Consider the following 27,784-nt stretch of genomic DNA (forward strand, 5'->3'; position numbering starts at 1 on the left):
CGGGCCCTCTGACCACCACCAGTAGGCCAACATGGGGTTAGTATCTTGCCCAAGGATATTTGGCATGCAGCCAGGAGGCAGCCTGGGATCGAACCACCGACCTGATTAGTGGCTGACCTGCTCTGCCACCTGAGCTACAGCCACCCTCTCCTGTATCCGAGGTTCGACTAAGGGACGGACTCTCCTTTCCAGCACCCTGGCATAGACTTTCCCAGGGAGGCTGAGGAGTCTGATTTCCCCTATGGTAGGAACACACCCTTCAACTCCCTTCTTAAAAATGAGGACCACCACCCCGGTCTGCCAGTACAACAATCTGATGATTATTAAAGCGAATGTTGAGTGTTGTGAGCGCAAGTTGAATAAACAGTGTGATGCATCAAACTGAGTGTTTCGAAAGACGTCCTGTAGGCTGTCTGTCCTTGTGGAGATGAAACTGAATCAGTCTGTTACATTCTCAGACATCCTGGATTTAACTTATTCAGATTTATGTAATATAAGCCATTCTATAGTGGGCTAACCAGTCAAATGATATACTGACAGAGAGTGCTTGCACTTTAGGTTACTGTCGAAGTTTCATGTTAAATATTGCTTACCTTATCATGTCTCAATAAAATGAGCTAAAACAATACAAACTGCTCACCTGGAAACAATCAGAAGCTTATTTTTAAACCTTTCCTTCTGCATTTGATGCCAGCCTGTAAATACTGAGATCAAATGTTAGTTTGGTTTACTCACAATACAGCATTAATGTGGACACCAGAGTGCAGCTGTAGAATAATGTAGTATTATATTTCACACATACAGACACTAACTTAGGGTGAAATTTAGCTGTCTAAAGATGTGAGCACAGATTCTGTGATTGTCCTGCTTTTGGTTTCCTTTGTGCAGGATATCAAACCGTGGCTTCATCAGGTTTCACCTGCAGTGAGTTTAAGAGCACTCTTATTAAGCAAATGCCTCCCCCTGCTGGCTGATGAAGGTACAAACAGTTTAAAGGAAATTATCTTGTAACACACTTTCAAGTAAATTTAATTAATTTGATACCTCGTTAAAGGCCGTCTTAAAGCTAAAAATTGTTTCACTTTACTTTAAACAAGTTAAATAACCATGGGGACAAGTTATTATAGTTAATAAAGCAAACTAGAAACTGAAAATAAAAGTGAGAATAAATAATGCTGAAAAACACCCTAAAGAGCAGACTAAAATCTAACTCACATTATTGCATAATTTCAAAACAAAGCAGGAATTTAAAGGTAAATGTGTTTAGCTGTTTAGTTTCTGTCAGATTTGTTGAAACAGATTCAAACACACACTAAAGACACTTTAATGTTTGTTTCCCTTTATTTAAACTCAGACTAGGATGTTGAAATCACTGTCATCATTCAGCTGTCTTTACAAAAAGTGCGTATGTGGATTTTTAAATCAGAAACCTACAGAGAAATGTGTGCTTCCTGCCATAAATAACATGTGAGATCTGCAGTAAAAAACAATTTATAAACATTTTTAATTTTATAGAACTTCTTTGAAACAAATCAAAATTGATTTTAATGCAACTTTTTTTTTTTAAAGAATTATCTTCACCTGTCAGATTTGGTCCACACAGTCACAACAACTGAACAGAAGAACTCTAACGTCTGTGACAAAGTGCAAAAGTGCAGAATAAAAATAAATGCAGCCGCAATATTTGATGAAAAGTTTAAATTATATGGTTTCAGAATAAAATAAAAAAAAAATGTCTTTCTTCACTCACTTCAGTTGTCAAAGAAAGATAAAAATGACTTTGGCATCATTAAAGAAACACATTATGATCCATAAAATATCCATTCAGTTTAACCTGAGGTGCTGACAGAGGATGTGATCATTCTCATGGAGAAAGTGAACTCACTCCTCACAGTGTCAATAACAAAACGAGCCTTTTCCCTTTTGTCTTGCTTCGCATCTGCTGCCTCCCTCTCTGCATCAGTTATCACCTTTTTCTCCAGCAGTTTGTCGATCAGGCTGTTGAGAACAGGTCCTGATATCCCTTCAATGAAGCAGCTTCGTGTGTTTAACAGCCTCTCAGAAGGAGGACGACTCAAAGTTCCCACTGTAGGGGAGAAAAGACACAATTTTCTTTCCCAAACACAGGTGGAGCTGCTCTCATCTTTCAGACTGAGGTCAACATCTGTGAGGATTCTTAAAATCACCTGGAATGTCGTGAAGTAGCTGTCGTGGTACTCATCATCAAAATCAGCTTCTTTTGGTTGAACTTTAATCAGATCATCCTCAGGAACAGTGGACAGAGTGTAAACCTGCTTTGGATGCAGTTTGCAGTGAGGAGATGTATCTATGTACCTCTCATCTCCATTTAGTTTCCTCCTGGTGCGCTGTACATCACGGATCACGATGTTCCTTGGAAGCAACAACACACTGAGGATGGATCTGGGATCAGGATCAACTGGGAGTTTGTAGAAGAGCAGAACCAAAGCTTGGACTGGGTCAGGAGGAGAGTCTTCATCCTGAGGTGAGGATTAATAAACTCGATGCCTTCGTCATTCACATGAGCGACCTGCAAGAACTGACCTCCACCTGTGGAGATGAGCTCACAGTGTGGGAGATGAAGCTGACACACAGACTGCTGCTGACATTTGATGTCAAACAGGGGTCCTGCAGGCTTCTTGTGGTGTTGGGCCAGCAGCCTCCTGTTCCAAGGGACAGTCCTGTAAAGCACGTCTCCTTCTGCCTTCATTAAAAACACCAGGCCGGTCACACTGCACTGGTACAGGCAGGTTTCATCATTAAAAATCATCATTAATAACAGGTGTGAAGACCTTTAACAGCATATCAGGTGAGCTGTTTACTTGTGCGACGTTGTTTGCACAGGGTATTTTGCTCAGTGAGACCATCCTGTGAGAACAAGGCAAGAGGCAGGATGTCCTCCAGGGTCCACTGAAATTACTGGAGAAGTGAAAGAGAGGATAAGCTGAGAGTGGAGCAGATTTTCATTAAAGTTTATTTAATCATCATCCAACACAGTTTCCGACTCCATATTAATGCGCTTCATGACTTCTTCATAGTCAGAACTGCTACCTGCTGCTGATTCGTCAACAAAAGGTGAACAAGTGTCATTAAGACCATCTCGTGTTGCCTGAAGAGGCTGACGGATATCTGGTCTTGACCCAAGGGCATCTTGTGTCGCCTGAAGGGCATGTTCTGTTGCCCGAAGGGCATCTTGCGCTGCCTGAAGGGCATGTTGTGTTGCCCGAAGAGAATCTTGTTTTGCCTGAAGGGCATCTTGTGTTGCCTGAAGAGAATCTTGTTTCGCCTGAAGGGCCTCTTGTGTTGCCCGAATGGCTTCTTGTTTTGCCTGAAGGACCTGAGAGGCATGTTGTTTTGCCTCGAGGGCCCGAAGTGCATCTTGCTTTGCATGAATGGCATTTTGTTTTGCCTGAAGGGCATCTTGTTTTGCCTGAAGGGCATCTTGCTTTACCTGAAGGGCCCGAAGGGCGTCTTGTTTTGCCCGAAGGTCATCTTGTGTTACCTGAAGGAGCCGAAGGTTATCTTGTGTTGCCTGAAGGACCCGAAGGTCATCTCGTTTTGCCCGAAAGGTATCTTGTGTTGCCCGAAGGGCATCTTGTGTTGCCCGAAGTGCATCTTGTGTTGCCCGAAGGGCGTCTTGTTTTACCTGAAGGGCATCTTGTGTTGGTCGAAGGAACCGAACGGTATCTTGTCTTGGCTGAAAAGCCCTAACGGCATCTTGTGTTGGTCGATGGGCCCTAACGGCATCTTGTGTTGGCCGAAAGAACTGTACAGCATCTTGTGTTGGTTGAAGGGCCCAAACGGCATCTTGTGTTGGTCGAAGGGGCTGAACAGCATCTTGTGTTGGTCGAAGGGGCTGAACAGCATCTTGTGTTGGTTGAAGGAACCGAACGGCATCTTGTGTTGGCCGAAAGAACTGTACGGCATCTTGTGCTGGTCGAAGGGCATCTTGTGCTGCCTGAACTGAAGTTAGTTCAGCTCTTGCTGTTCTATTCCGTGTTGGACTGTACATCTTGTTCTAATGGCTGTTATGCACCCAGGTATGAACATCCAATGATATACAAGAGTTGAAAAACAAGCTTACTGAGAATTTAGGGATGAACTTCTAAAACACTGGTTTAGAAGCTGAGACACGGGTTTATTCTGGATCATTAGGTTACGATCTAACTTCGGAGTCTTCTTTTTCTCCTGTGCTTTCGCTTCCACTCGAAGTTTCACTTCTTGATTTTTTTTGTTAAGCGGTATATCCAAATTCCTCCATCAAGGGAAATTGAGCTTGCCTTTGTTTTCAATGACCACTGAAAATGTTATGAACTATTCAAAACATTTTACAGCGACTTTGGCTGTTGGAGTTTTCCCCTGGTGGAAAACACAGAATAAAATTCATTAACTAATTAAAACTCTTATAAACACAGTGCCTCACAGTGTTTATTTTAATGCGACAATGGTAAATGATTTATTAACTGTGTAACCTTAAAAAAAAAAAAAAAAAAAAAAAAAAAAAAAAACACAACAAAACTTTCAATCAACAGTATAGACCAGGGGTGTCGAACTCCAGACCTCGAGGGCCGGTGTCCTGCAGGTTTTAGATAACACCAGTCAGCACACTTGAATCAAATGATTAGGTCATTACCAGGCCTCTGGAGAACTTCAAGACATGTCAAGGAGGTAATTTAGCCATTTAAATCAGCTGTGCAAGGACACATCTAAAACCCGCAGGACACTGGCCCTCGAGGCCTGGAGTTCGACACCTGTGGTATTGACCAGCGGTCCCCAACCTTTTGTGCGCCACGGACCGGTTTGTGCCCGACAGTATTTTCACGGACCGACCTTTAAGGTACTAGTACCGAAAAAAAAGATTTATTCATAACACATGTGAAAAGACCCAGGAAAACAGAGTTAACGATAAAGACAATAACAAAATAACGCTGAAAACCGATAAAAACCCTGAAAACCATACATTTCACACCTGAGCCTCAACTCTCGCGGCCTGGTACCAAGCGACTCACGGACCGGTACCGGTCCAAGGCACAGGGGTTGGGGACCGCTGGTATAGACAATATAAATATAACACAGCCCATAGAAAATACTACAAATACTTGAAAGTTACAGGTGAAAATGTAAATGGCATGTGCCATCTTAATTCTGTTTAAACTCTGAAAAATGCATACATGGCTTGCAAAGAAAAACATGTAGCTTTAGCTGGTTCTTGCATTTCCATGGCACAAGTCAGATGTCCGTTTTTATGCAGATTTTCTCTGGGGATGACCCGTTTATGTGAATGAGGAACAGTTTTACTTTGATTTGCTTTTTGTATTTCTATATTAGTTTCAGGCTTTTTTTTTTAATTTAGCATAAAATATATATTGTTGAATAAAGTAACATCATGTCATTTGTAGGTGCATGTTTTGTCTAACAAATATGTCCCATAGCCAATGAAATGCATTTTATTTCTTATATTTAACTGCTGTGCTCCAGTGCAATTCCTTTCCAGCCTCCTGTTTGGAAAATCCCGGACCGCAGTAAAACTCGCTCCATCCATCACTTATCCCAGCTGAAGTCATTTGAAGGCAATAATAATACAAATTGATTATACAGAATATTAAACACACTTTGATAAGTTATTAGAACTCCTTGTATTTTTACTCAGTTGTATTAAGCATTTGTATTCTATTTTTACCCTATTGTATATTTTATTCTATTTATTCTACTGTATATAGTATTTTATTCTATTCTGTACAGTTGTGTACAGTGTTTTATTCTTATTGTATTCTAATTTTTGCTATATAACTTTTGCACTGTTCACTTCCTGCTGTGACAAAACAAATTTCCCACATGTGGGACTAATAAAGGTTATCTTATCTTATCTTATCTTATATTTATGTTATTCATGCAAGGCAAGGCAAGTTTATTTATATAGCACAATTCAACAACAAGGTGATTCAAAGTGTTTTACAGAGACATTAAAAAACAAAAACAATTAAAAAAAAGCACGATTTAAAATTGATTAAAAAAAATAACAGTCGATAAAATCATGAACAGCTGAGAACAGGTGAGTCTTCAACCTGGATTTAAATAAACTGAGTGTTTCAGCTGATCTGAGGCTTTCTGGGAGTTTGTTCCAGATATAAGGAGCATAAAAGCTGAATGCAGCTTCTCCGTGTCTGGTTCTGACTCTGGGAACTGATAAAAGACCGGATCCAGATGACCTGAGGGATCTGGAAGGTTCATACTGGGTCAGGAGGTCACTGATGTATTTTGGTCCTAAACCATTCAGAGCTTTATAGACCAGCATCAGAACTTTATAGTCTATCCTCTATTAAATTATTCTGTTATTATATGTTACCTTATATATGTAATCAAAGTAGTTGAATTAGAATACTGCTGTAGATCATATTATACCCTTTAAAATAGAGTGTGTGAGCTGTATGTAGTTTAGTTCTCATTATACTTTTGAGTTAACAGAACATATTCACATATTAGTCCATTGGATAAATGTGCATCACTCTGTATCCTTGATCTGCTGGGAATGTGTTACACTGTTTTCTTGACATGCTTAATTGTTGAATCATGAAGAGAAGGTTGTAAGCAGGAGACTCTGTGTCTAAAGACAGGGGAGATAGATAGACCACATTCCACACCCCCACCTTACAGAAAGCAGAGAAACAACTGCCGAGGTCATAACTTAGGCGCTGTAACAGAGAAAAAATGTGATGTTTTGGCTTTTACGACTAGCTGGGGGCCACTAGAGACTATAAAAAGCTGAGCAACCCGTCACCATTTTGAGACATGCTGTCGAACCTCTGCAGGCATCTCTCCCGTCCGGACGTTGTAATGCTCTTATTGTTGAATTGTATGGAAATAAATGATTGTTGATTGAGCATTTATACACCGAGTATTGTCCTTCCTTCAGCCCAAAGATTCAAAGAACTGCGTATTTTCAACACCTCTGACGGACAGGCAGCCAGTGTAAAGACCTCAGAGCTGGACTGATGTGGTCCACTTTTTTGGTCTTAGTGAGGACTCGAGCAGCAGAGTTCTGAATGAGCTGTAGTTGTCTGACTGATTTTTTAGGTAGACCTGTAAAGATGCTGTTACAGTAATCAAGCCTACTAAAGATGAATGCATGGACTAGTTTTTCCAGGTCCTGTTGAGACATCAGATCTTTTATCCTTGATATATTCTTGAGGTGATAGTAAGCTGACTTTGTTATTGTCTTAATGTGTTTTTCTAAGTTTAGGTCTGCATCCATCACTACACCCAAATTTCTCGCCTGGTTGGTGGTTTTTAGATGTATAGATTGAAGTTCTCTGGTGACCTGTAATCGTTTTTCTTTGGCGCCAAAAACTATTACCTCAGTTTTGTTTTTGTTTAGCTGGAGAAAATTGTGGCACAACCAGTCATTGATTTCCTCAATGCATTTACCAAGAGCCTGTACAGGGCATGCAAAGCAACAACTGAACAAGAAGCAGAAACTAAAGACTACTGCGCATGAAACATGCTTTAAATAAAAGAATCAGACGATTTTAAACCGAAACTGAATGACTTACGGGGACGTTATACTACTACTGTTCTATCGAAATTTTAAACGAATATCCTCATGTGTGGCTCTCGTTTTTCTTAGAAACAAAAATTAGGTAAAAAAAAATAAACAAATAAACTGCTAATTCTTTGTTTTTACATTTATCGGGTCCCAATATGCCCGAATATCAAAGGGAAATAAAAAATGCATGCCATGGAAGAGTTCGGGTCTTAGGAGGTTACATTTCCTCGCTTTCTGTCTGTCACACCAGATCTGCTCATATTAATCAAGGCCTATGTTTCAAATAATCAGGTCTACAGGTAATCCGTGTAAACAAACCCCATCGAGACCCTTCCTTCAAAACTTTGATACATTTTAAAAGTGTAACGTTTATAGATAAATTTGCTAGAGATGCTCTCGTGTTTCCTTACCTGCTGCTGGAGCTCCCATGGTAAATCCAATCTCGCATTTCCTCCTTCGACTCGAATAATTAAATAAATAAATTAAAAAAGTGCGAGTTACTCTGTCGATGTTACTCAGGTGAAGATGTACACGTTTGTAATCTTTTCCAGTTATTCAAAAACTCCGCTAATGAATAGTCCCGCCCACCTTTTTTTCAGGTGCGTCTTCTTTTTCTTCTTCTTCTTGATATTATTTATTGATGGTTTGCAAACAGCAAAATAGTGCTTTACCGCCACCAACTGGTTGGAGTATTGACTGAAATGTGAAAATCAATCAAATCCTCTCAAACAAATGCGTCAGCCTTAACGTTTGCTGGATCTCTATCAGGATGTCAGGTCTGCAGTCTGAGTGACTGTCTTGTAAACTGGCCAATGATGAACTCGAGTCTGAGCATAACACAGATCTCAGCGGGTTTGCATCTTCAATCCACTGGACAGCTAACAGTGTTGAAACCATTTCTCCTGTTTCGACTGAATCATCACTGATCCTTTTCCTTACTTTGATATTAAACTCATATGCCCGCACTGTATGTGAGTTTATTTTATTCCAGATTCGATTTTTTTTAAAGTAGACCAAACACTTTATTTAAACATTATCCATTTCCTAATTTAGAAAGGAACTCCTGGCTTTAAAGGGTGTGTTGATACTTTTCTTTGTTGTTTTTTCAGGTTGTTTATTAAACAAAGGATAAATTAGATTGTTGAATGAAGTAGTACCATAAGACATCTTACGTATTAACGTTTGCGGCCATGTGACCTAGAGAATATGAAACAAAGAAAAAATATGTCTGTTAAGTAATACACAATATATAGAGATATACAGTAATATAAAACAAACGTTATTTATATTCTGTTTTAAAGAGATTTTATTCATTTTCCCCAAACCACGTAGAACTATCACAGCAGTTGGGAGATCTTTGTGATGCTTGCCTGATGGGAATTACACCTACATGAAGAGAAATACTGCATCCGAAGTCTGTTTCCCAATCATAATAATTTGACTTCAACTGAGGTTAATGATGATGCTCTACAGGGTTTCATGCTGGGACCATTTCTATTTATATTATCCATGCTTCAGAAGGCATATCATACATGTTCACAAACTTTTAATGCTCATTATTATGTGCTTCTAAATTCAGATAAAACTGAGGACATCGTACTGGATGTAAAATTCTTAGTAACACTGTGACTAACAAGATCCTTACTCTGGATGGCATTGCCTTGAGCCATCAATTGTAGTTATTTGGCACATTATAAATAAAACTGAAGCACACAATCCCATCACACAACATCAACATTTATTTATATACAAAAAGAAAAAAAATGCTTTTTTAACATACAAAAATTGTTACTTAACAATTCATCACCATACGGGACCAAAAACCAATTACGTGGGTACATAGGGTAACCCATAGTGATTCAAGTGATTTCTCAGGGCCTTGGATGGGAGGCCATGCCCAGTCTATGTCATCAATGTTGGGAGAGTCGCCGAAATATTAAAAAAAAAATCTTCAAAGTAAATTAATGTAATTTAAGGTACAGTAAATACATCTTAAATTAAATAAAAAAACCCATTTCACTTTACTGTAAACAAGTTAAATAACCATGGATACAAGTTATTATATTTAATAAAGCAAGCTAGAAACTGAAAATCTAAAAATAAAAGTGAGAATAAATAAACAATACTAAAAAGTAGCCTAAAGAGCAAACTAAAACCCAATTCACAATATTGCAATACAGCTTCAAAACAAAGCAGGAATTTAAAGGTAAATGTGTTTAGCTGCTTCTTTTGGTCAGATTTGTTGAAACAGATTCACTTTATTTAAACTCAGACTGATGTTGAGTTTAAATACTGACATGATGACACTGCCATCATGTCAGTATTCAGCTGTCTTTACAAAAGGTGCGTTTGTGGATTTTTAATCAGAAACTTCCTGCCATAAATAACATGTGAGATCTGCAGTAAAACACAATTTATAAACATTTTTAATTTTATAGAACTTGTTTGAATCAAATCAAGTTTAATTTAATGCAAATTTTTTCAAAGAATTATATTCACCTGTCAGATTTGGTTCATTCCACACAGTCACAACAACTTAACAGAAGAAGTCTAACGTCTGTGACAAAGTGCAAAGTTTCAAAGCAAAAAGTCACTGAAATGACCAGTTTGACTGTGTGAAGCCTAAAATATTGGTCATGCCATTGTTAGTTATATCGTGTTACTGTAAGGTAAAATAACATAAGGAAGCGTACAAAAGCATCGGGCAATTTTAAAACAAAAAAACAACACAACTGATGGTCCCAACCCCATAAAGAAGGCAAAACATTTCACCAATGAACCCTGACAGGCACACCTGTGATGTGAAAACCATTTCAGGTGACTACATCATGAAGCTCTCTGAGAGAAGTCCAAGGGTTTACAGCGCTGTCAACAAAGCAAAGGGCTACTTTGAGGAATCTATAGTGTAAGACATATTCAGATAATTTTTTCTTTTCTTTGCTACATGACTTCATATATTTTGCTTAATATATTTGATGTCTTCAGTATGCATCTACAATGTAGAAAGTAGTAAAACTAAAGAAAAACCATTAAATGAGAATGTGTGTCTAAATTTTGACTGGTTGTGTATATTTAAAGTGTGTTATCAAATTATTTTCAGACCAACAAACTGTTTTTTGTTTTTACCTCTTAAAATATTTGCCACCATATGCTGACCCTACACATATGGTCTTGTAACCGGAAGGTTGCCGGTTCGAGCCCCGGCTCCAACAGTCTCGGTCGTTGTGTCCTTGGGCAAGACACTTCACCCGTTGCCTACTGGTGGTGGTCAGAGGGCCCGGTGGCGCCAGTGTCCGGCAGCCTCGCCTCTGTCAGTGCGCCCCAGGGTGGCTGTGGTTACAATGTAGCTGCCATCACCAGTGTGTGAATGTGTGGATGACTGGATGTGTGAAGTGCTTTGGGGTCCTTAGGGGCTAGTAAAGCGCTATAAATACAGGCAATTTTACCATTTACACACAGGCAGGTAATTGCTTCACTTTCTCCCCACAAATGCTACAAAAAAATCTGTTCAGTTTAACCTGAGGTGCTCAAAGAGGATTTTGTCAAGCTCACGGAGAATGTTAATCAACTCTGAACTGGCAGCATCACCTTTATTCCTCACAGTGTCGATAACAAAACGAGCCTCTTCCCTTTTGTCTTGCTTCGCATCTGCTGCCTCCCTCTCTGCATCAGTTATCACCTTTTTCTCCAGCAGTTTGTCGATCAGGCTGTTGAGATTAGGTTCTGATATCCCTTCAATGAAGCAGCTTCGTGTGTTTAACAGCCTCTCAGAAGGAGGAAGATTTATAGTTCCCACTGTAGGGGAGAAAATACATAGATCTCTTTCCCAAACACAGGTGGAGCTGCTCTTTTCTTTCAGACTCAGGCTAATATCGCTGAAGACTATTCTTAAAATCACCTGGAAAGATGTGAAGTAGCTGTCGTGGTACTCATCATCAAAATCTATCTCTTTTGGTTGAACTGTAATCAGATCATCCTCAGGAACAGTGGACAGAGTGTAAACCTGCTTTGGATGCAGTTTGCAGTGAGGAGATGTATCTATGTACCTCTCATCCCCATTTAGTTTCCTCCTGGTGCGCTGTACATCACGGATCACGATGTTCCTTGGCAACAACAATACATTGAGGATGGATCTGGGATCACGATCAACTGGGGGTTTGTAGAAGAGCAGAACCAAAGCTTGGACTGGGTCGGGAGGAGAGTCTTCATCCTTCACATTACCATAACCAGAAAACCCTGTGAGGTTTATAACAACGTGACTTTCCGTTATCCGCTGAGGGGTGATGAACTCGATGCCCTCCTCCTTCACATGAGCGACCTGCAAGAACTGACCTCCACCTGTGGAGATGAGCTCACAGTGTGGGAGACAAAGCTGACACACAGACTGCTGCTGACATTTGATGTCAAACAGGGGTCCTGCAGGCTTCTTGTGGTGTTGGGCCAGCAGCCTCCTGTTCCAAGGGACAGTCCTGTAAAGCACGTCTCCTTCTGCCTTCATTAAAAACACCAGGCCGGTCACACTGCACTGGTACAGGCCTGGACAGGAGCACTGGAACGTGTAGTTTTCATCATCAAAATCATCAGTGATAACTGGTGTAAACTCATTTAACAGCATATCAGGTGAGCTGTTTACTTGTGTAAAGTTGTTCTTTGCACGGGGTATTTTGCTCAGTGAGACCATGCTGTGAGAACAAGGCAAGAGGCAGGATCTGCTGGACAGCCCACTAGATCCAGATGTTCCTCGAAGTTTATAATCGTATGGCATGGCTTCTAACTTCATAATACTGTGTGTCATGATTTCTTCACTCTCAGGACTTGCAGTGCTGCTATCTGCTGCTGATTCGTCAACAAAAGAAGTCACAGAAAAGGAGCAGGAAGGAGGATATTTAGAGTCACTTGATTTTGGAACTCTTCTGATGTGATTAACATCACCTGGAGATGGACCTGGAGATGGAAATTTTTCTCTTATTTCCCATGTAGGCATGTATACGCAATGTTCACAAGTGTTAGAAAGGAAGCTTCCTGTTATTTCTGTCTGCGTTTGCTTGTGTTTAGCTCGAGTAATTGACGGAGAACCCATTAACATCCTCCTTTTTTTCCTTCGTAACATTTCTTGTATTTCAGAAACTCTTACATGATGATTTAACATTGCCGGGGTAAAATCTGAATCAAAGCTGGGCACTCGAACCTTCCAAGCAGGAAGGTTCATTTCAGAATGCAAGTTTGTCATTTCTGATTCTTTTTGTTCATTTTTTTGGTTTTTGATCATTTCTGACAGTATGCTTTCTGTCTTTTCTCTTTCATTTTGCTCGTGTTTACCATGAAGGAGTAAATCAGAGCCTTCCAACAGTCCTGTTTTGTTTGCCTTTTTTCTTCCCTTTCCCTTCATTTCATACTCTTGTGGAACAAGTGACGAAGTAGTTATTCCAGGTGCTGGATACGGGTTGCTGTAATACATAGAGGCAAGGGGGTAAGGGTAAGGGGCAATGAAACCTTCTCCTGATTTTAACTCTCTTTTTAGAGGAGAAAGGCCAAATCCTCCATGAAGCCATTGAGGTGTACTCTGGATCTCTGAATGATGTATACTAACATCTGAGTCTTCTTTTTCTTTAGTGCTCCCACTCCTGCTTTTGCTCCTTGATTTTGTGTTTAATGGTATATCCATTTTTTCAGTAACACTGCGTTTTATCTGGTCTCGGTTTTTTCACTGCTTCCTGTCAGATGTTTTGAATTATTCCTTCATGACCTTTTTCGCTCTTGTAGTTTTCCCCTTCTGGAAAACAGAATAAAAAAAACCAAACAATTAAAACTCTTGTAAAATAATCAATTCAATTCAATTCAATTTTATTTATATAGCGCCAAATCACAACAAAAGTCGCCTCAAGGCGCTTCATAGATACAGAGAAAAACCCAACAATCATATGACCCCCTATGAGCAAGCACTTTGGCGACAGTGGGAAGGAAAAACTCCCTTTTAACAGGAAGAAACTTCCGGCAGAACCAGGCTCAGGGAGGGGCGGCCATCTGCTGCGACCGGTTGGGGTGAGAGAAGGAAGACAGGATAAAGACATGCTGTGGAAGAGAGACAGAGGTTAATAACAGATATGATTCAATGCAGAGAGGTCTATTAATACATAGTGAGTGAGAAAGGTGACTGGAAAGGAAAAACTCAATGCATCATGGGAATCCCCCGGCAGCCTACATCTATTGCAGCATAACTAAGGGAGGATTCAGGGTCACCTGGTCCAGCCCTAACTATATGCTTTAGCAAAAAGGAAAGTTTTAAGCCTAATCTTAAAAGTAGAGATAGTGTCTGTCTCCCGAATCCAAACTGGAAGCTGGTTCCACAGAAGAGGGGCCTGAAAACTGAAGGCTCTGCCTCCCATTCTACTTTTAAATACTCTAGGAACAACAAGTAGGCCTGCAGAGCGAGAGCGAAGTGCTCTAATAGGGTGATATGGTACTACAAGGTCATTAAGATAAGATGGGGCCTGATTATTTAAGACCTTGTATGTGAGGAGCAGGATTTTGAATTCAATTCTGGATTTAACAGGAAGCCAATGAAGGGAAGCCAAAACAGGAGAAATCTGCTCTCTCTTTCTAGTCCCTGTCAGGACTCTTGCTGCAGCATTTTGGATTAGTTGAAGGCTTTTCAGCGAGTTTTTTGGACATCCTGATAATAATGAATTACAGTAGTCCAGCCTGGAAGTAATAAATGCATGAACTAGTTTTTCAGTGTCACTCTGAGACAGGATATTTCTAATTTTAGAGATGTTGCGCAAATGGAAGAAAGCAGTCTTACATATTTGTTTAATATGAGCGTTGAAGGACATGTCCTGGTCAAAAATGACTCCAAGGTTCCTCACAGCGTTACTGGAGGCAAAGGTAATGCCATCCAGAATAAGAATCTGGTTAGATACCATATTTCTAAGATTTTCAGGGCCGAGTACAATAACCTCAGTTTTATCTGAATTAAGAAGCAGAAAGTTAGCGGCCATCCAGGTCTTTATGTCTTTAAGACATTCCTGCAGTTTAACTAATTGGTGTGTGTTATCTGGCTTCATGGACAGATAGAGCTGGGTGTCATCAGCATAGCAGTGAAAATGTATGCTATGTCTTCTAATGATGCTGCCTAAGGGAAGCATGTATAATGTAAACAGAATTGGTCCTAGCACTGAACCCTGTGGAACTCCATAATTAACCTCAGTTTGTGAAGAGGACTCTCCATTTACATGCACAAATTGGAGTCTATTAGATAGATATGATACAAACCACTGCAGTGCAGTACCTGTAATACCTACAGCATGTTCTAATCGCTCTAATAGGATATTATGGTCAACAGTATCGAATGCTGCGCTAAGGTCTAGCAGGACAAGCACAGAGATGAGTCCACTGTCAGAGGCCATAAGAAGATCATTTGTAACCTTCACTAAAGCTGTTTCTGTGCTGTGATGAGCTCTGAAACCTGACTGAAACTCTTCAAATAAACCATTCCTCTGCAGATGATCTGTTAGCTGTTTGACAACTACTCTTTCAAGGATTTTTGATATGAAAGGAAGGTTGGAGATTGGCCTATAATTAGCTAAGACTGCTGGGTCTAGAGATGGCTTTTTGAGTAAAGGTGTAACTACAGCCAGCTTGAAGGCCTGTGGTACATAGCCGATCATTAGAGATAGGTTGATCATATTTAAGATCGAAGAATTAATTAATGGCAGGACTTCTTTGAGCAGTTTTGTAGGAATGGGGTCTAAAAGACACGTTGATGGTTTGGAGGAAGTAATTATTGAAGTTAACTCAGAAAGATCAATTGGAGAAAAAGAGTCTAACTTAACATCAATGGTACTAAGAGTAGCTGTAGATAATATTACATCTGTGGGATGATTATTGGTAACTTTTTCTCTAATGATAAAATTTTATTTGTGAAGAAGTTCATGAAGTCATTACTAGTTAACGTTAAAGGGATGGTTGGCTCAACAGAGCTCTGACTTTTTGTCAGCCTGGCTACAGTGCTGAAGAGAAACCTGGGGTTGTTCTTATTTTCTTCAATCAGTGATGAATAGTAAAATGTTCTGGCTTTGCGGAGGGCTTTCTTATAAAGCAGCAAACTATTTCTCCAGGCTAAATGATGATCCTCTAAATTTGTGACACGCCATTTCCTCTCCAGATTACGAGTCATCTGCTTTAGAGTACGTGTTTGAGAATTATACCACGGAGTCAGGTACTTCTGATTAAAGACCTTAGTTTTCACTGGAGCTACAGTATCCAGAGTCGTACGTAGTGAGGAGGTGAAATTATTAACAAGATAATCGACCTCTGTTGGGGTAGCGTTCAGATAGCTGCTCTGCTCTGTGTTGGTACAGGGCATTGGAGATGATAACAGTGGGTGGATTATATTCTTAAACTTAGTTACAGCACTTTCAGAAAGACATCTACTTTGATAAAGTCTACTCTTCACCGCTGTGTAATCAATTATTGTAAATGTAATGTAAATGTTCAGGAAATGATCAGACAGGAGAGGGTTTTCAGGAAACACTGTTAAATGTTCAGTTTCTATGCCATATGTTAAAACAAGATCCAGAGTGTGATTAAAGTGGTGGGTGGGTTCTTTTACATTTTGAGAGAAACCAATTGAGTCTAATAACAGATTAAATGCCATGTTGAGGCTGTCATTTTTAGCATCTACATGGATGTTAAAATCACCCACAATAATTATTTGATCTGAGCTCAGAACTAAATTAGATATAAAGTCTGAGAAATCAGACAGAAACTCTGTGTAAGGCCCAGGTGGACGATAGATGATAACAAGTAAGACTGGTTTCTGAGTTTCACAGCTGGGGTGGACGAGGCTATGCATCAGGCTTTCAAATGAATTAAAAGTCTGTCTGGGTCTTTCATTAATTAATAGGCTGGTGTGAAACATTGCTGCCACACCGCCCCCTCGGCCTGTGCTTCGAGATTTCTGGTAGTTAGAATGACTCGGGGGTGTTGATTCATTTAAACTAACATAATCATCCTGCTGCAACCAGGTTTCTGTAAGGCAGAGTAAATCAATTTGTTGATCAATTATTAAGTCATGTACTAACAGAGACTTGGAGGAGAGAGACCTAATATTTAATAATCCACATTTCACTGTTTTACTCTTTGGTTCAGATGTGGATACTGTATTGTTCTTTCTTTGTGATTGTTTATGTTTAAGTTGTTTGTTGCTGGTTTTTAGTTTGTGCTTCATGATTTCAAACACAGTCCCTTAGTGTTTGTTTTAATGTTACAATGGTAAATGTTTCATTACCTGTTAGTGGTGCAACGGATCAAAAATCTCACGATTCAGATCGGATCACGGTTTTAAGTCACAGATCGGATCAATTTTTGGATCAGCAAAAATAGAAAAAAAATTCGGCAAAAATTCGACTCACCATTTACTTATTTAAGTATTTTTTGCCTATTTAAAATCATTCAACTCAAGACTCATTCCAGACACTTATATAAAAACAAATTAAGGTGCAATATGGACATTATGGACCATGCTGGGCAGCCTCTTCATCCTCTGCACACGGCCATAAACAACCAGAGGAGCCTGTCAGTGACAGGTTGCTTCTCCCAAAGGCAAAGACCAGCAGACTTAAAAAGTCCTTTGTCCCACACGCCATCAAACTGTTTAACTCCTCGCTGGAGGGGAGAGGGAGGGGAAACGGGACAAAGGAGGGGGGAACAAGTAAGCTGTAGTGCCTTTTCACTGTGCAATAGTTTTTGTTAATAACCAACGGTGTAATAGACTCACAATACTTGTATTCTTATTCCTATTTATTCTTTGTATCCCTTTTGTATTCTCTGTATTTATATAGGTGTAAATATGGTATATTTCTGCTCACATTCTGCAACTTCTGTCGGTGCTGTGCTACTGGAAACTGAATTTCCCGGAGGAACCCACCCGAGGGATTAATAAAGTTCCATCTAATCTAATGTAATCTATAGGGCAGTGCAGGGCTTTGTATCTACCACTCCGCTGTGATATAACGAGCGGTCACGGTCACGTGGCTTTCCGTTGCCCTGGAGCTTCACCCATTTGTAGTTAGAGCAACAGAAGAAGCCTGGGACAGTTCAGCCATAACTTTAAACTTCTCCTGCTCATACATGCTTGGAACCATCTTGTCACACTGAAGTGGATGCGCAACGAGATATCATAGCGTGGCTCAAGCACGTTCATCACAGTTTAAACCGCTTGTTTTGCACAACGGAATACGGCCTCCTGTCTGCAGCTAAACACCCCAATAGCTTTAGTAATAGCTTTAGCCCGGTCGGATTGGGCAGCAAAGGGCTGCTTGAATGCCGCAAACTCCTCTGCTCCGCCACTTGGACCGCTAGCGCTGACCATAACTAGCGCTGACCATAACTAGCGCTGACCATAACTACTGCTTGACAGACTGATCACACGCACCATACACATACTTTTTTTTTCTTTTTCAAATCAAGTGCGTACCGAACCGTGGAGTGGGATCGGTTTGGATTTCGGATCAACCGTGATCCGTTGCACCACTATTAACTGTAATCTTAAAAGAAATGAACATCAATATAAATCCGACACAATACTACAACAATGTGACAGTTACAGCTGAAAGTCTGAATGGCATGTGCTGTCTTTACACTGCTTAAACTGCAAGGCAGGTATTCATTCTTCAAAGAAAACTCTATAGCTTTAGCTGGTTCTGGTATTTCGACAGCACAAGTCATTTGTCAGTTTTAAATGCAGATTTCCTCTGGTGATGACTTGTTTATGTATAAGAAGAGGAACAGTTTTACTGCTAAACTTTCCTTTATCTGTGCATTTTGGCTTATATTTGTGTAGAAACACCACAAAAGTCAGAAAACCCTTCAAAACTCTACCATGACAGATATTAAACTTATATGAAGAAAAATCTATATTGTAGCCATTTCCCACAAATGAGAAGAATTAAACATTTTAAAACAGCTGTATGAAAAGAAGCTATACCCTGAGGCTTCAGTGTCATTTATAATGAAGTTAGGTTACTGGATCTTGCGGCGTTCCATTATGTCAAAGAAGGACCACAAAATGTGCATCTTAAATCACCAGAGAGTGTTCCAACCCTGCTGTTTCCCTTATGTCATACTGGGACCATTTTCTGCCACTTGCTTGTTTTAAATTCAAACCATTTCCACTGTGTTGAATGGAATATAGCCAAACTTGCCAAAGCATTTTTTTTTCTTCAAATTTTGGTCTGAGTTTCTTAAATTAGCTGAGCAGCAAAAAATATGAAGGCATGCCGGCTCGGACGTCACCCGGATCAACAAGGTCCGCGTCAGGTGTTGAGGAACCAGGGCACCCTGATGAAAAGTGGGCTACTGGAACAAGAAGGCATCGGTGGGCAAGAGATGAAAACAGGGCGTTGTTGGAATGCTGCTACGCAAGTAACCCCGGCGGAAGGGGCTACATGAATAGGATGAGGGACCTATGGATTCTTCGATACCCAACATCCACAATGACGGCGAAACAACTAGTAGCTCAGTGTTCCAACATTCGAAAGAAGGGACTGCTCTCACAGCTAGAGATTGACGAGGTACAACACAAATGCTACGGCAAGGAGGAGTCAGGACGCCAGGTCAGGGGGGAGATATCATCACCCCCACCCGAGATTGGGTACATAGCCCCAAGTGCGATAGGAGAAGGATCGTTGAGTGCGAGAGGAACTGACCTGAAAAATAGGATCATGGCCAAGCTTGAAACCTGAATCCCCCGTAGCCGGTTACCAAGATTACGTGAAGTACCCTCAGAAGGTCTGCTAGATGATGTTAATGCAGCACTACGGGCAATACCTACAACCACGATTACCGACACTAACAAGCTGATCTACAATACGGCAGCAGTGATTATTGAGATGCTTGGCTACAAGTTGAACAGCCACAAGGGGCAGTACCCTCCATGGAGAAGGAGGCTAGAGGGCAAGATCAAAGTAGCACGGAGGGAGGTTAGCCAACTAACGGAGTTGCAGAAAGGTGCGGCAAAGAAGGTGCATAAGAAATACAGCAAGCTGTCCATACCTGAGGCCTTGGAAACTGCCAAGCAAAGACTCACAGCCTTGGCCAGCCGCTTGAGGAGGTACACCAGAGAGATAGAAGGCAGCAGAATAAACCAGCTGTTCTCCACAGAACCAGCAAAGGTGTACTCTCAGTGGCAAGGGAACAATAAGAGAACAGCATCACCAAGGCTGGAGACGGAGCAATACTGGAAGAGCATATGGGAGAAGGACGCAACCCATAACGGCAATGCTCAGTGGCTAGTGGATCTGAGGGCAGACCACAGCGACCTCCCTGAACAGGGTCCAGTAACCATCACAGTGGCAGATATCCAAGAAAGGGTCTCCAGTATGAAGAGTTGGACAGCACCAGGCCCCGACATGGTTCACGCCTACTGGCTAAAGAAGCTGACTGCACTCCACGAGCGTCTGGCAGCACAAATGAACCAGCTGCTAGTTAACGAGAGACACCCGGAATGGCTAACCGAAGGTCGGACGGTCCTGATCCCCAAGGACCCCAAGAAGGGACCGGTCCCCTCCAACTACCGACCAATAACCTGCCTCAGTACTACATGGAAGCTCATGGGTCAATACATGAGCGGGACACAGAAAGGAATTGGCAAGAATACCAGAGGCGCAAAACACCAGCTACTGGTAGACAGAACAGTCAGCCGAGACTGCAAGACCAGACTGACCAACCTGTGCACTGCCTGGATTGATTACAAGAAGGCCTATGACTCAATGCCCCACAGCTGGATACTGGAATGCCTAGAATTGTACAAGATCAATGGGACCCTAAGAGCCTTCATCAGGAACTCAATGGGGATGTGGCGTACAACACTAGAGGCCAACTCCAAGCCCATAGCACAAGTCACCATCAAGTGCAGGATCTACCAAGGAGATGCTCTGTCCCCACTGCTGTTCTGCATAGGCCTGAACCCCCTCAGTGAGATCATTAACAAGACTGGCTACGGATACTGACTACGGAACGGAGCAGTTGTCAGCCACCTCCTGTATATGGATGACATCAAGCTGTATGCCAAGAGTGAACGAGATATCGATTCACTGATCCACACTACCAGGCTATACAGCAATGACATTGGAATGTCGTTCGGACTCCTTGCAACATGGACCTCCCCCACCCTCATTCAGATCTGGCGTTTGGAATTATTTTGGTTTTCATGTGACGTATGACCCTGAAGGTAAGCGAGTCATGGACTAAAGTAAAACAGTATGTTGGATGTGCCATGCAATGCTCAATTACATGGGTGGGAACTAGTGTGTTAGCGCAGTTAGCTCGTTAACGTGTTGGCCGTCTAGCCCCATGCACGGGGCGATCGGCGGTAGCTCGTTAACGGAGATTTGCCGTGTTGTGGCGTTAAGGTCATTTCAACGAGATTAACCTGAAATCACTAGTGGGAACACAACGAATATGACTGCACATTTACGCCGACATCATCCTAGTGCAAAGACAAGTGGAAGCAGACAAAAACAAGCAAGCATGCTACTAACTTTAGCCGAGTCATTTAGACAGCTGTTAGCACATGATTCTCCTTATATGTTTAATATGCTGCTGAGAATATAGCCCAGAAGAAGCGGATAGTATAGCTTTTATTTTGGAAAGAGACATTTCTCTGTAATAAACTCTCTTTTCCAAAGATGAGTGATTCCTCAATCAGATACAGGGCTCGCAATATCGCTAGCCCGACGTCCCGGGGCTAGCAAAATCTATCTCTTCCCTGCCCGTCGGGCTATTGTAGGAAGGAAAAATATATGTCAATGCTTTTGCATTCTTTCAGAAATGTAGCTGGGTAATTATGTCATTGGCATCGGTGAGCCACTGTCAATATGTGACATATTGAATATATTGAATATCGCGTTTGAATTTGCTTTCACTTTGCAATTGTGCGAACTGTGTATAGAGAGCGACAGCACTGATCTGTGAGTGATGATAATTTGTGCACCAATTCCTCTGACATCGTCTTATTAATCGTTAGCTTACTATGCAAACATGACAAGTGAAATCTCCCGCAGCTTAAACATGTGAGAGGTTGATCGCGCAGAGAATCGCTGAGCTTATGTGAGTGCGTGTGTAAAAGCAGCAGGATATATATTTTAGTTCTGCTGAGCCAAATAAGACAGGTCAGGGTGAAGAAGTGACCGCCAAAGAAAAGCTTACCACAAAACGGAGAAGTTATGACAAATCAGACTATAAGGCAAAAAGAAAGTGCAGCTTTATGGTTTCATGGACAAAAGAATTTCTGTGGCTGCAATATGACGAGCTAAATAACCGGGGCTGCACATAAGTGGTCCGCAGGTGCGCATTCGCTGTCAAAATAAAAAACACGCACAAGGGTTAGGGTTAAATTTAAAAACTGTACTTTTGAGTTAAAATATATATTTATAATCTTATAAAATGACAAATTAAAAAGGGATGAACATTTTTTTTGTATCGAAAAAATCGTGACACCAAAGTATCGAACCGAACCGAACCGTGAATTTTGTGTATCGTTGCACCCCTAATATATACATATATATATATATGAAAATGGTAAATGCACTGGTTCTCATATAGAGCTTCTCTACACCACCTGGACACAAAGCACTTTATACAACTAGTGGTCATTCATACAAGCACTTTGAGTTAGTATCTTGCCCAAGGATACTTGGCATGCAGACTGAAGCAGAAATCACCCTAATAGGTAGATGATCTACAGCCACTCCCAAAGGTGTAAAGTTGGTTGTACGACAAAAGGAGTGTTAAAAACGACTCACCAAAGGTCCCACAGCTATTGCCTTATCCTCGGTTCACTGCAATGAACAAAAACAAAAACCAACAAACTTTAAGTCACAAAAATCAAATAGGACATTTAGCACCAGGCTCATTATTCACAATCAAAGTACAAAATCTACTCCAAGCATATAATAATATGAAACACAGAACATATTGCAGCAATATTACTTGTGTAAAAGTACACAAGTAATATACACGCCACAGGTGAACTGTCACCTGTGCTTGTGATGGTTGTCATGACATTTGGTCCTAGCGCAAACACTCAAGAAAGGAGTGTCGTATGGAGCGAGTCGAGTACAAATATCAAAAGTAACTGAACACCAGCAAGACACACAATCAAACAAGCCAAGTTTAGCAAAACAGAACTGTGGGCATACCAAAATAGCAGCTTCTGTAGACATTTTTTCCCCTGTCGTGGCCCTTCACTGACAGATGCCAATAAAATGAAATGCATTTTATTTTCTTATATTTACCCCTGACACTCACAAAAACACATAATACACACAAACATATCAACTCACACCAGTCTAAGCACTATTGAAAAAATGGTGTGTTTTCAAAAGTGACTTAAAAACAGGAAGTGAAGATGCCTGTCTAATAGCAGCGTATTCCAGAGTTTGGGAGCCATAATTGAAAAAGCTCATTCTCCTAAGTTTCAGCCTAGTTTTCAGGACAACGAAAAGCAAAAGCAGCCCATCAGCTGACCTAGGGAAGGAATATATCCCAGATTTGTGACATGCTGTTTGATACATGACCCAAGCCAACCACAATTCCCAAGCGGGTTGCATGAGATATCATTAGGCCTGAATATAACTACCTCCGTTTTTCTCTCATTGAAACTCAAAAAGTTCAGAGCCATCCAAGCTTTGACATCTTCAAGGCAGTTGAGAAGAATCTAGATGGAGCCTGGGCCATTAGGTGCTAAAGGCAAGTAAATTTGGCAGTCGTCTGTGTAGCAGTGAAAGGATATTTTGTGTTTTCTAAGAATAGACCCTAAATGGAGCAGGTACAGTGAAAAAAAAAGAAGAGGACCAAGGATTGAGCCCTGGGGCACCCCCACAAGAAAGGGGGTCTGAGGTGGAAAAAACGTTTTCGTTCTGCAACTCAAATAGGAACGAAGCCAATCCAGTGCTGCACCTTTAATCCCAACCCAGTGTTCCAAACGGGAGATAGGAATATTGTGGTCAACAGTATCAAACGCTACAGTAAGATCTAAAAGCACAAGGATCACGGAACCCTTACAATCATTTGCTAAAAGGATGTCATTAAAAACCCATAAAAGTGCTGTTTCAATGGAATGTGGATGTTTAAAACCAGACTGAAAAACCTCCATAATACCATTAGTATCTAAAAACAAGTTCAGTTGCATAAAAATATTTTTTCCAATAACTTTGAAAGGAATGGGAGTTTTGAGATTGGTCTAAAATTTGAGCAAAACTGAAGGGTCAAGGTTTTTGTAATAAATTATGTACAATTGCATGTTTAAAACCGTCAGGAACCACACTGAAAGTAACACTGCTATTTATAATAGCATGTCCTCAGATTCCAGTCGTAGGAAAAACCTCTTTAATGAGCCATGCAGGGACAACATCCTCATTGAGAATCCTAATTGAAACAGGCTCAAAGTGGTGTAAAGAAGCTGAGCAGGGAATAATCATCGATGGGTCAACTGTAGGAAGTAATATTGCTGACCTGATAGACTCGACCTTGTTTACAAAGAAAGAAAGGAACTAATTACATGTGTCAGCAGAGCCTTTCAGGGTGGTAGACTGGAGCACATTTAGGGCAGAGCTGATAGTTTTAAAAAGAACATGAGGATTATGACAATTTAATGTAATGACGGAGCAGTGTTAAGATCACTAATTTCCCGAGATTTTAGGAGAAGCTCAAAGAAGAGGCACGAAGCCTGAGGCACAGCTGAGAAAAATGTCAGTTTTTTTTCTTTTTTACTGTATTCAGATAACATTTCCAACAGTCTTTTAACATTTCAAAATAAACCTGCAATTTGTCTTTCTTCAACTTTTGCTCTGCTCTCCTACACTGACGCCTGACTGCTCGGGTGGATTCATTTGACCAGGGCTGAAGAATACGTTTTGGGCATCTGGTTTTTAAATGGGGCCACAATGTTTAGGATCTGAATACAGGTTTCCTGGAACTGCTAAAGCAACTCATCTGGACTAAGGCCAAAAGTGACCTCAGGGTCAATAAAAATATTTTTTTCCATAAAGGTTGAGGAGAAGAGAGCAGCGGTGGACGAGTTACACATACAGCAGCGCCTGGGTGGAGCACAAGCATTAAACTCATGCACAAGAGAAATGCCAATGATCAGAAAACACTGAATCCCTAATTTCCAAGTTAAAAATAGATCAACCATATGAAAACACCAGGTCAAGAGTGTGCCCCTGCTGATGTGTAGGGCCTTGTACAGACTGTACAAGGTTAAAAGAATAATTATGATTTAAAAACTCCTGAACAAGTAGTCCATCAGGGCAACAGACATGAATATTAAAATCACAAACTATTAAAATCCGATCACAGACACACCACCACCATCAACTTTGTTAAATTGCTAATGAAAAACATTGATCAGGCAGCTGTGATTGAGCAGCAGTGTAAATCCAACTACTTTCACGGTTGTTGTGGTCGTGATCATTTTGTGAGGCCACATCGAAAAGGCTCGGATGAGCTTTCCAAAGTTCTACAAGTTGTGCCTCCATCGCTTGTGTCCAGATCACACGCTGCCCTGCTGTGCTGTGCCGTCTTTTTCGCTGACATTTGTGTTTGCGCGTGCGCAGTGTGACAAACTGCGGTGACACCCTCACGACGGTCCTCACGACCAAGCGATTGATGATCGGGAGCTCGTCGTGAGGTGTAAATCGCTTCTCGTTACCCCACGTATACTACACGATGCACGACGCACGATGAAGGCCAAAATCGGGCCGATCGCCAAAACGGTCGCACGACTCAAAAATCGGCTCAAAATGGGCCAAAAATCGCACAGTGTAAGCCCAGCTTAACTGGAGCAGCCGCTGAAGAAAAAGTAAACGCGACTGAAAAAAAAAATTGCACAGTGTAAGCCCAGCATAAGCTTAAAGCTTCACCAGCCGACCGGGACGATTACCCAGCGTCTATGGCGGTGCGTGCGTAGGTGCAGGAGGAAGCGCACCACGTAGCAAGTAAGCAGGAACATCAACCAGAGGCGGTGGATACCCTGTTCTTTGGTCCTTCTGATTAGTGGCAAAATATGGAAGATTCAAAGGTTTTGGTCGTTCATACACCAGTCGTGAGTTGATTTTGGTGGCACAAATTGTAAGAAACAAAACAAACAATAACACAATTTACAGAGGCAAACGGCAAGCCACACACACCACACACACCGGAGCCATCTTGGACCAAAGTCAGCCTTTAGAAGCAGAAACTACAGACTATTGCGAGCCAATTTTAAACCGAAACTGAACATAACGACCATATTTCCAAGTCGGAAACTCTGACTTTCAGCTCGATAAGCCATTAATGGTACTTCATAGTACACCCATCGAGGTTACACTTCCTTGTTTTCTGTCTCTCACTCTAGATCTTAATGTTAGGATTAATCAAGGCCGAAGTTTCAAATAATCAGGTCTACAGGTAATCCATGTAAACAAACCCCAGTTAGACCCTTCCTTCAAAACTTTACAATCTGAAAGTGTAAGGTTTACAGGTAAATTTGCTAGAGATGCTGCTCTCTTGTTTCGTTACCTGCTGCCGAAACTCCCATTTTAAATCCAATCTCGCATTTCCTCCTTCGACTCAAATAATTAAATAAATAAATTTAAAAAGTCCTAGTTACTCTGTCGATACTACTCAGGTAAAGACGTACATATTTGAAACCCTTTCCAGTTATTCAAAAACTCCGGAAATGAATAATCCAACCCACCGTTTTTTCTTCTTCTTCTTCTTCTCGCCTTCCTTTTCTTTTTTAAGTAACCCAAATCTTTATTTAAACATTATTCATTTCCCAATTTAAAAAGGAACTCCTGGCTTTAAATGACGTGTTGCTATTTTTCTTTGTTGTTTTTTCAAGTTGTATATTAAACAAAGAATAAATAAAATTGTTAATAAAGGCTGTGTCTCAACCCAGCGACCGCACGCTTCGGAGTACGCGCAGTTTGCGGAAGTGAGAGGCTCGTGAAATGGGACGGTCTAGCCTTCTTCGCGCTGCGAGAAACGTTTCATACAGCTTTGTTTGACAGAAATGAAGGAGAAAAAATGTGTTGTTGGTCATTCATTTTTTTATGACATCACTTTGATTAGTTGAGTATCTGAGGCTGAGACCACGGGACTGTAAAACATGATTGTTGGGCTTCATTCCTGTACTGAACAGTCATTTCAAGATTATTTAGTAAATAACAATTAGCTCATGTTGTTCATGAGACTAAAGTCATCTTACTTTGGTAATGTAAATATAATATGGCCAATATTAAAGTTAGCATTATATTAATCATGATTAGTTATCACAGCAGTGAACTTGAACTCTGTCAAATACTGAGCTTCAGTAAAAATTCAAGTTGCAGTTACTTATATTTCCTATCACCTTAAATCTTCCCTCAAAGACAAGTATCTTTGACAGTGTATATATAGATGTATTATACATAAGAGACAAATATTGTTAGTTTAATATGTTGGCATTATTACATTTGGCTCAATGCTTACATACATGTGTAAAAAGGAAAATGTACGAGCTGTGAAAACTGTTTCTGATAAAATGAAGAGTAGACTGATATAGTAAATATTCCTTTATTGGGTGAGAAAATCAGACCATGTCATAACTGCTTTAAGTCATACAGAATAGATATCAGAGCCTTAAACAGGCTGACGTCTGCTAAATGGGTCAAACTGGGCAGAAAGTCTACAAACACATAACATCCTTATAGAATATGATGTAACACTATAGATCAACTTAGCTCAGAATATATAAAGCATATAAACAATTACAGCAATATGATGCAACAAACACAGCAGCTACTGATCCAAAATACTCAAAGCTTCATAGAACTGAGTTCTAGGTGGTACAGTGGACACATGTGTTACTCCTGTGATTAAAGCATCTTTCTTTCAGCTTAACGAGTGAACCGTCAGCTCGTTCAAACACACGTTAAAGTGCGTTTGGCTCGACACCACCGAACAGAGGCAGCAATATAACACAGCTAACATTAACAGTGCAGTGGATCCTGCTTGTGCCGTGATGTTCAGGACTGCAAACCGAGCAGCATCACTGACTTTCAGCTTGTTGTGTTTGTGGATATATGACTGACTTTAATTATCCATAAAATCATCAGATTCTCTGTAAGATTAAAGTCAACTATTGAGCGGCGTATATTTTAAAGTAAAGGCTTTAAAACCAAGTAAATGCTGAAAGTA

At 40.7% G+C, this 27,784-nt stretch overlaps 2 protein-coding genes and 1 pseudogene across 4 annotated transcripts; all 3 read right to left on the reverse strand.

The window, feature by feature from the left end:
* Nucleotides 1–1,322: 1,322 nt before the first annotated feature.
* On the reverse strand, nucleotides 1,323–2,917 carry LOC146567675 (NACHT, LRR and PYD domains-containing protein 1a allele 5-like; annotated as a pseudogene).
* Nucleotides 2,918–2,992: 75 nt separating this feature from the next.
* On the reverse strand, nucleotides 2,993–8,138 carry LOC146567676 (uncharacterized). 2 transcript variants are annotated; one of them, XM_085287681.1, is made up of 2 exons: nucleotides 7,972–8,138; nucleotides 2,993–4,377 (listed from the first exon to the last, which is right to left on the reverse strand). In XM_085287681.1, exon 2 carries the CDS (start codon nucleotides 4,028–4,030, stop codon nucleotides 2,996–2,998), a length of 1,035 nt encoding a protein of 344 aa, XP_085143807.1. In that variant the 5' UTR covers nucleotides 4,031–4,377; nucleotides 7,972–8,138; the 3' UTR covers nucleotides 2,993–2,995. The 2 variants fall into 2 exon arrangements, 1 of the variants encoding a protein (XP_085143807.1); XR_014893967.1 differs by lacking the exon at nucleotides 2,993–4,377 and adding an exon at nucleotides 5,483–5,572.
* Nucleotides 8,139–9,277: 1,139 nt separating this feature from the next.
* On the reverse strand, nucleotides 9,278–26,527 carry LOC146567677 (uncharacterized). 2 transcript variants are annotated; one of them, XM_085287682.1, is made up of 3 exons: nucleotides 26,301–26,527; nucleotides 22,366–22,401; nucleotides 9,278–13,334 (listed from the first exon to the last, which is right to left on the reverse strand). In XM_085287682.1, the coding sequence occupies exon 3, from the start codon at nucleotides 13,224–13,226 to the stop codon at nucleotides 11,070–11,072; it is 2,157 nt and encodes a 718-aa protein (XP_085143808.1). In that variant the 5' UTR covers nucleotides 13,227–13,334; nucleotides 22,366–22,401; nucleotides 26,301–26,527; the 3' UTR covers nucleotides 9,278–11,069. The 2 variants fall into 2 exon arrangements, with proteins under 2 accessions (XP_085143808.1, XP_085143809.1); XM_085287683.1 differs by lacking the exon at nucleotides 26,301–26,527 and adding an exon at nucleotides 26,123–26,290.
* Between the last annotated feature and the right edge of the window lie 1,257 nt (nucleotides 26,528–27,784).

Source organism: Mchenga conophoros, linkage group LG9, assembly GCF_057382185.1.
Source record: "Mchenga conophoros isolate Kocher_MC1m ecotype Shallow Benthic linkage group LG9, M_conophoros_male_GT1.1, whole genome shotgun sequence".
Lineage (NCBI taxonomy): Eukaryota > Metazoa > Chordata > Actinopteri > Cichliformes > Cichlidae > Mchenga > Mchenga conophoros.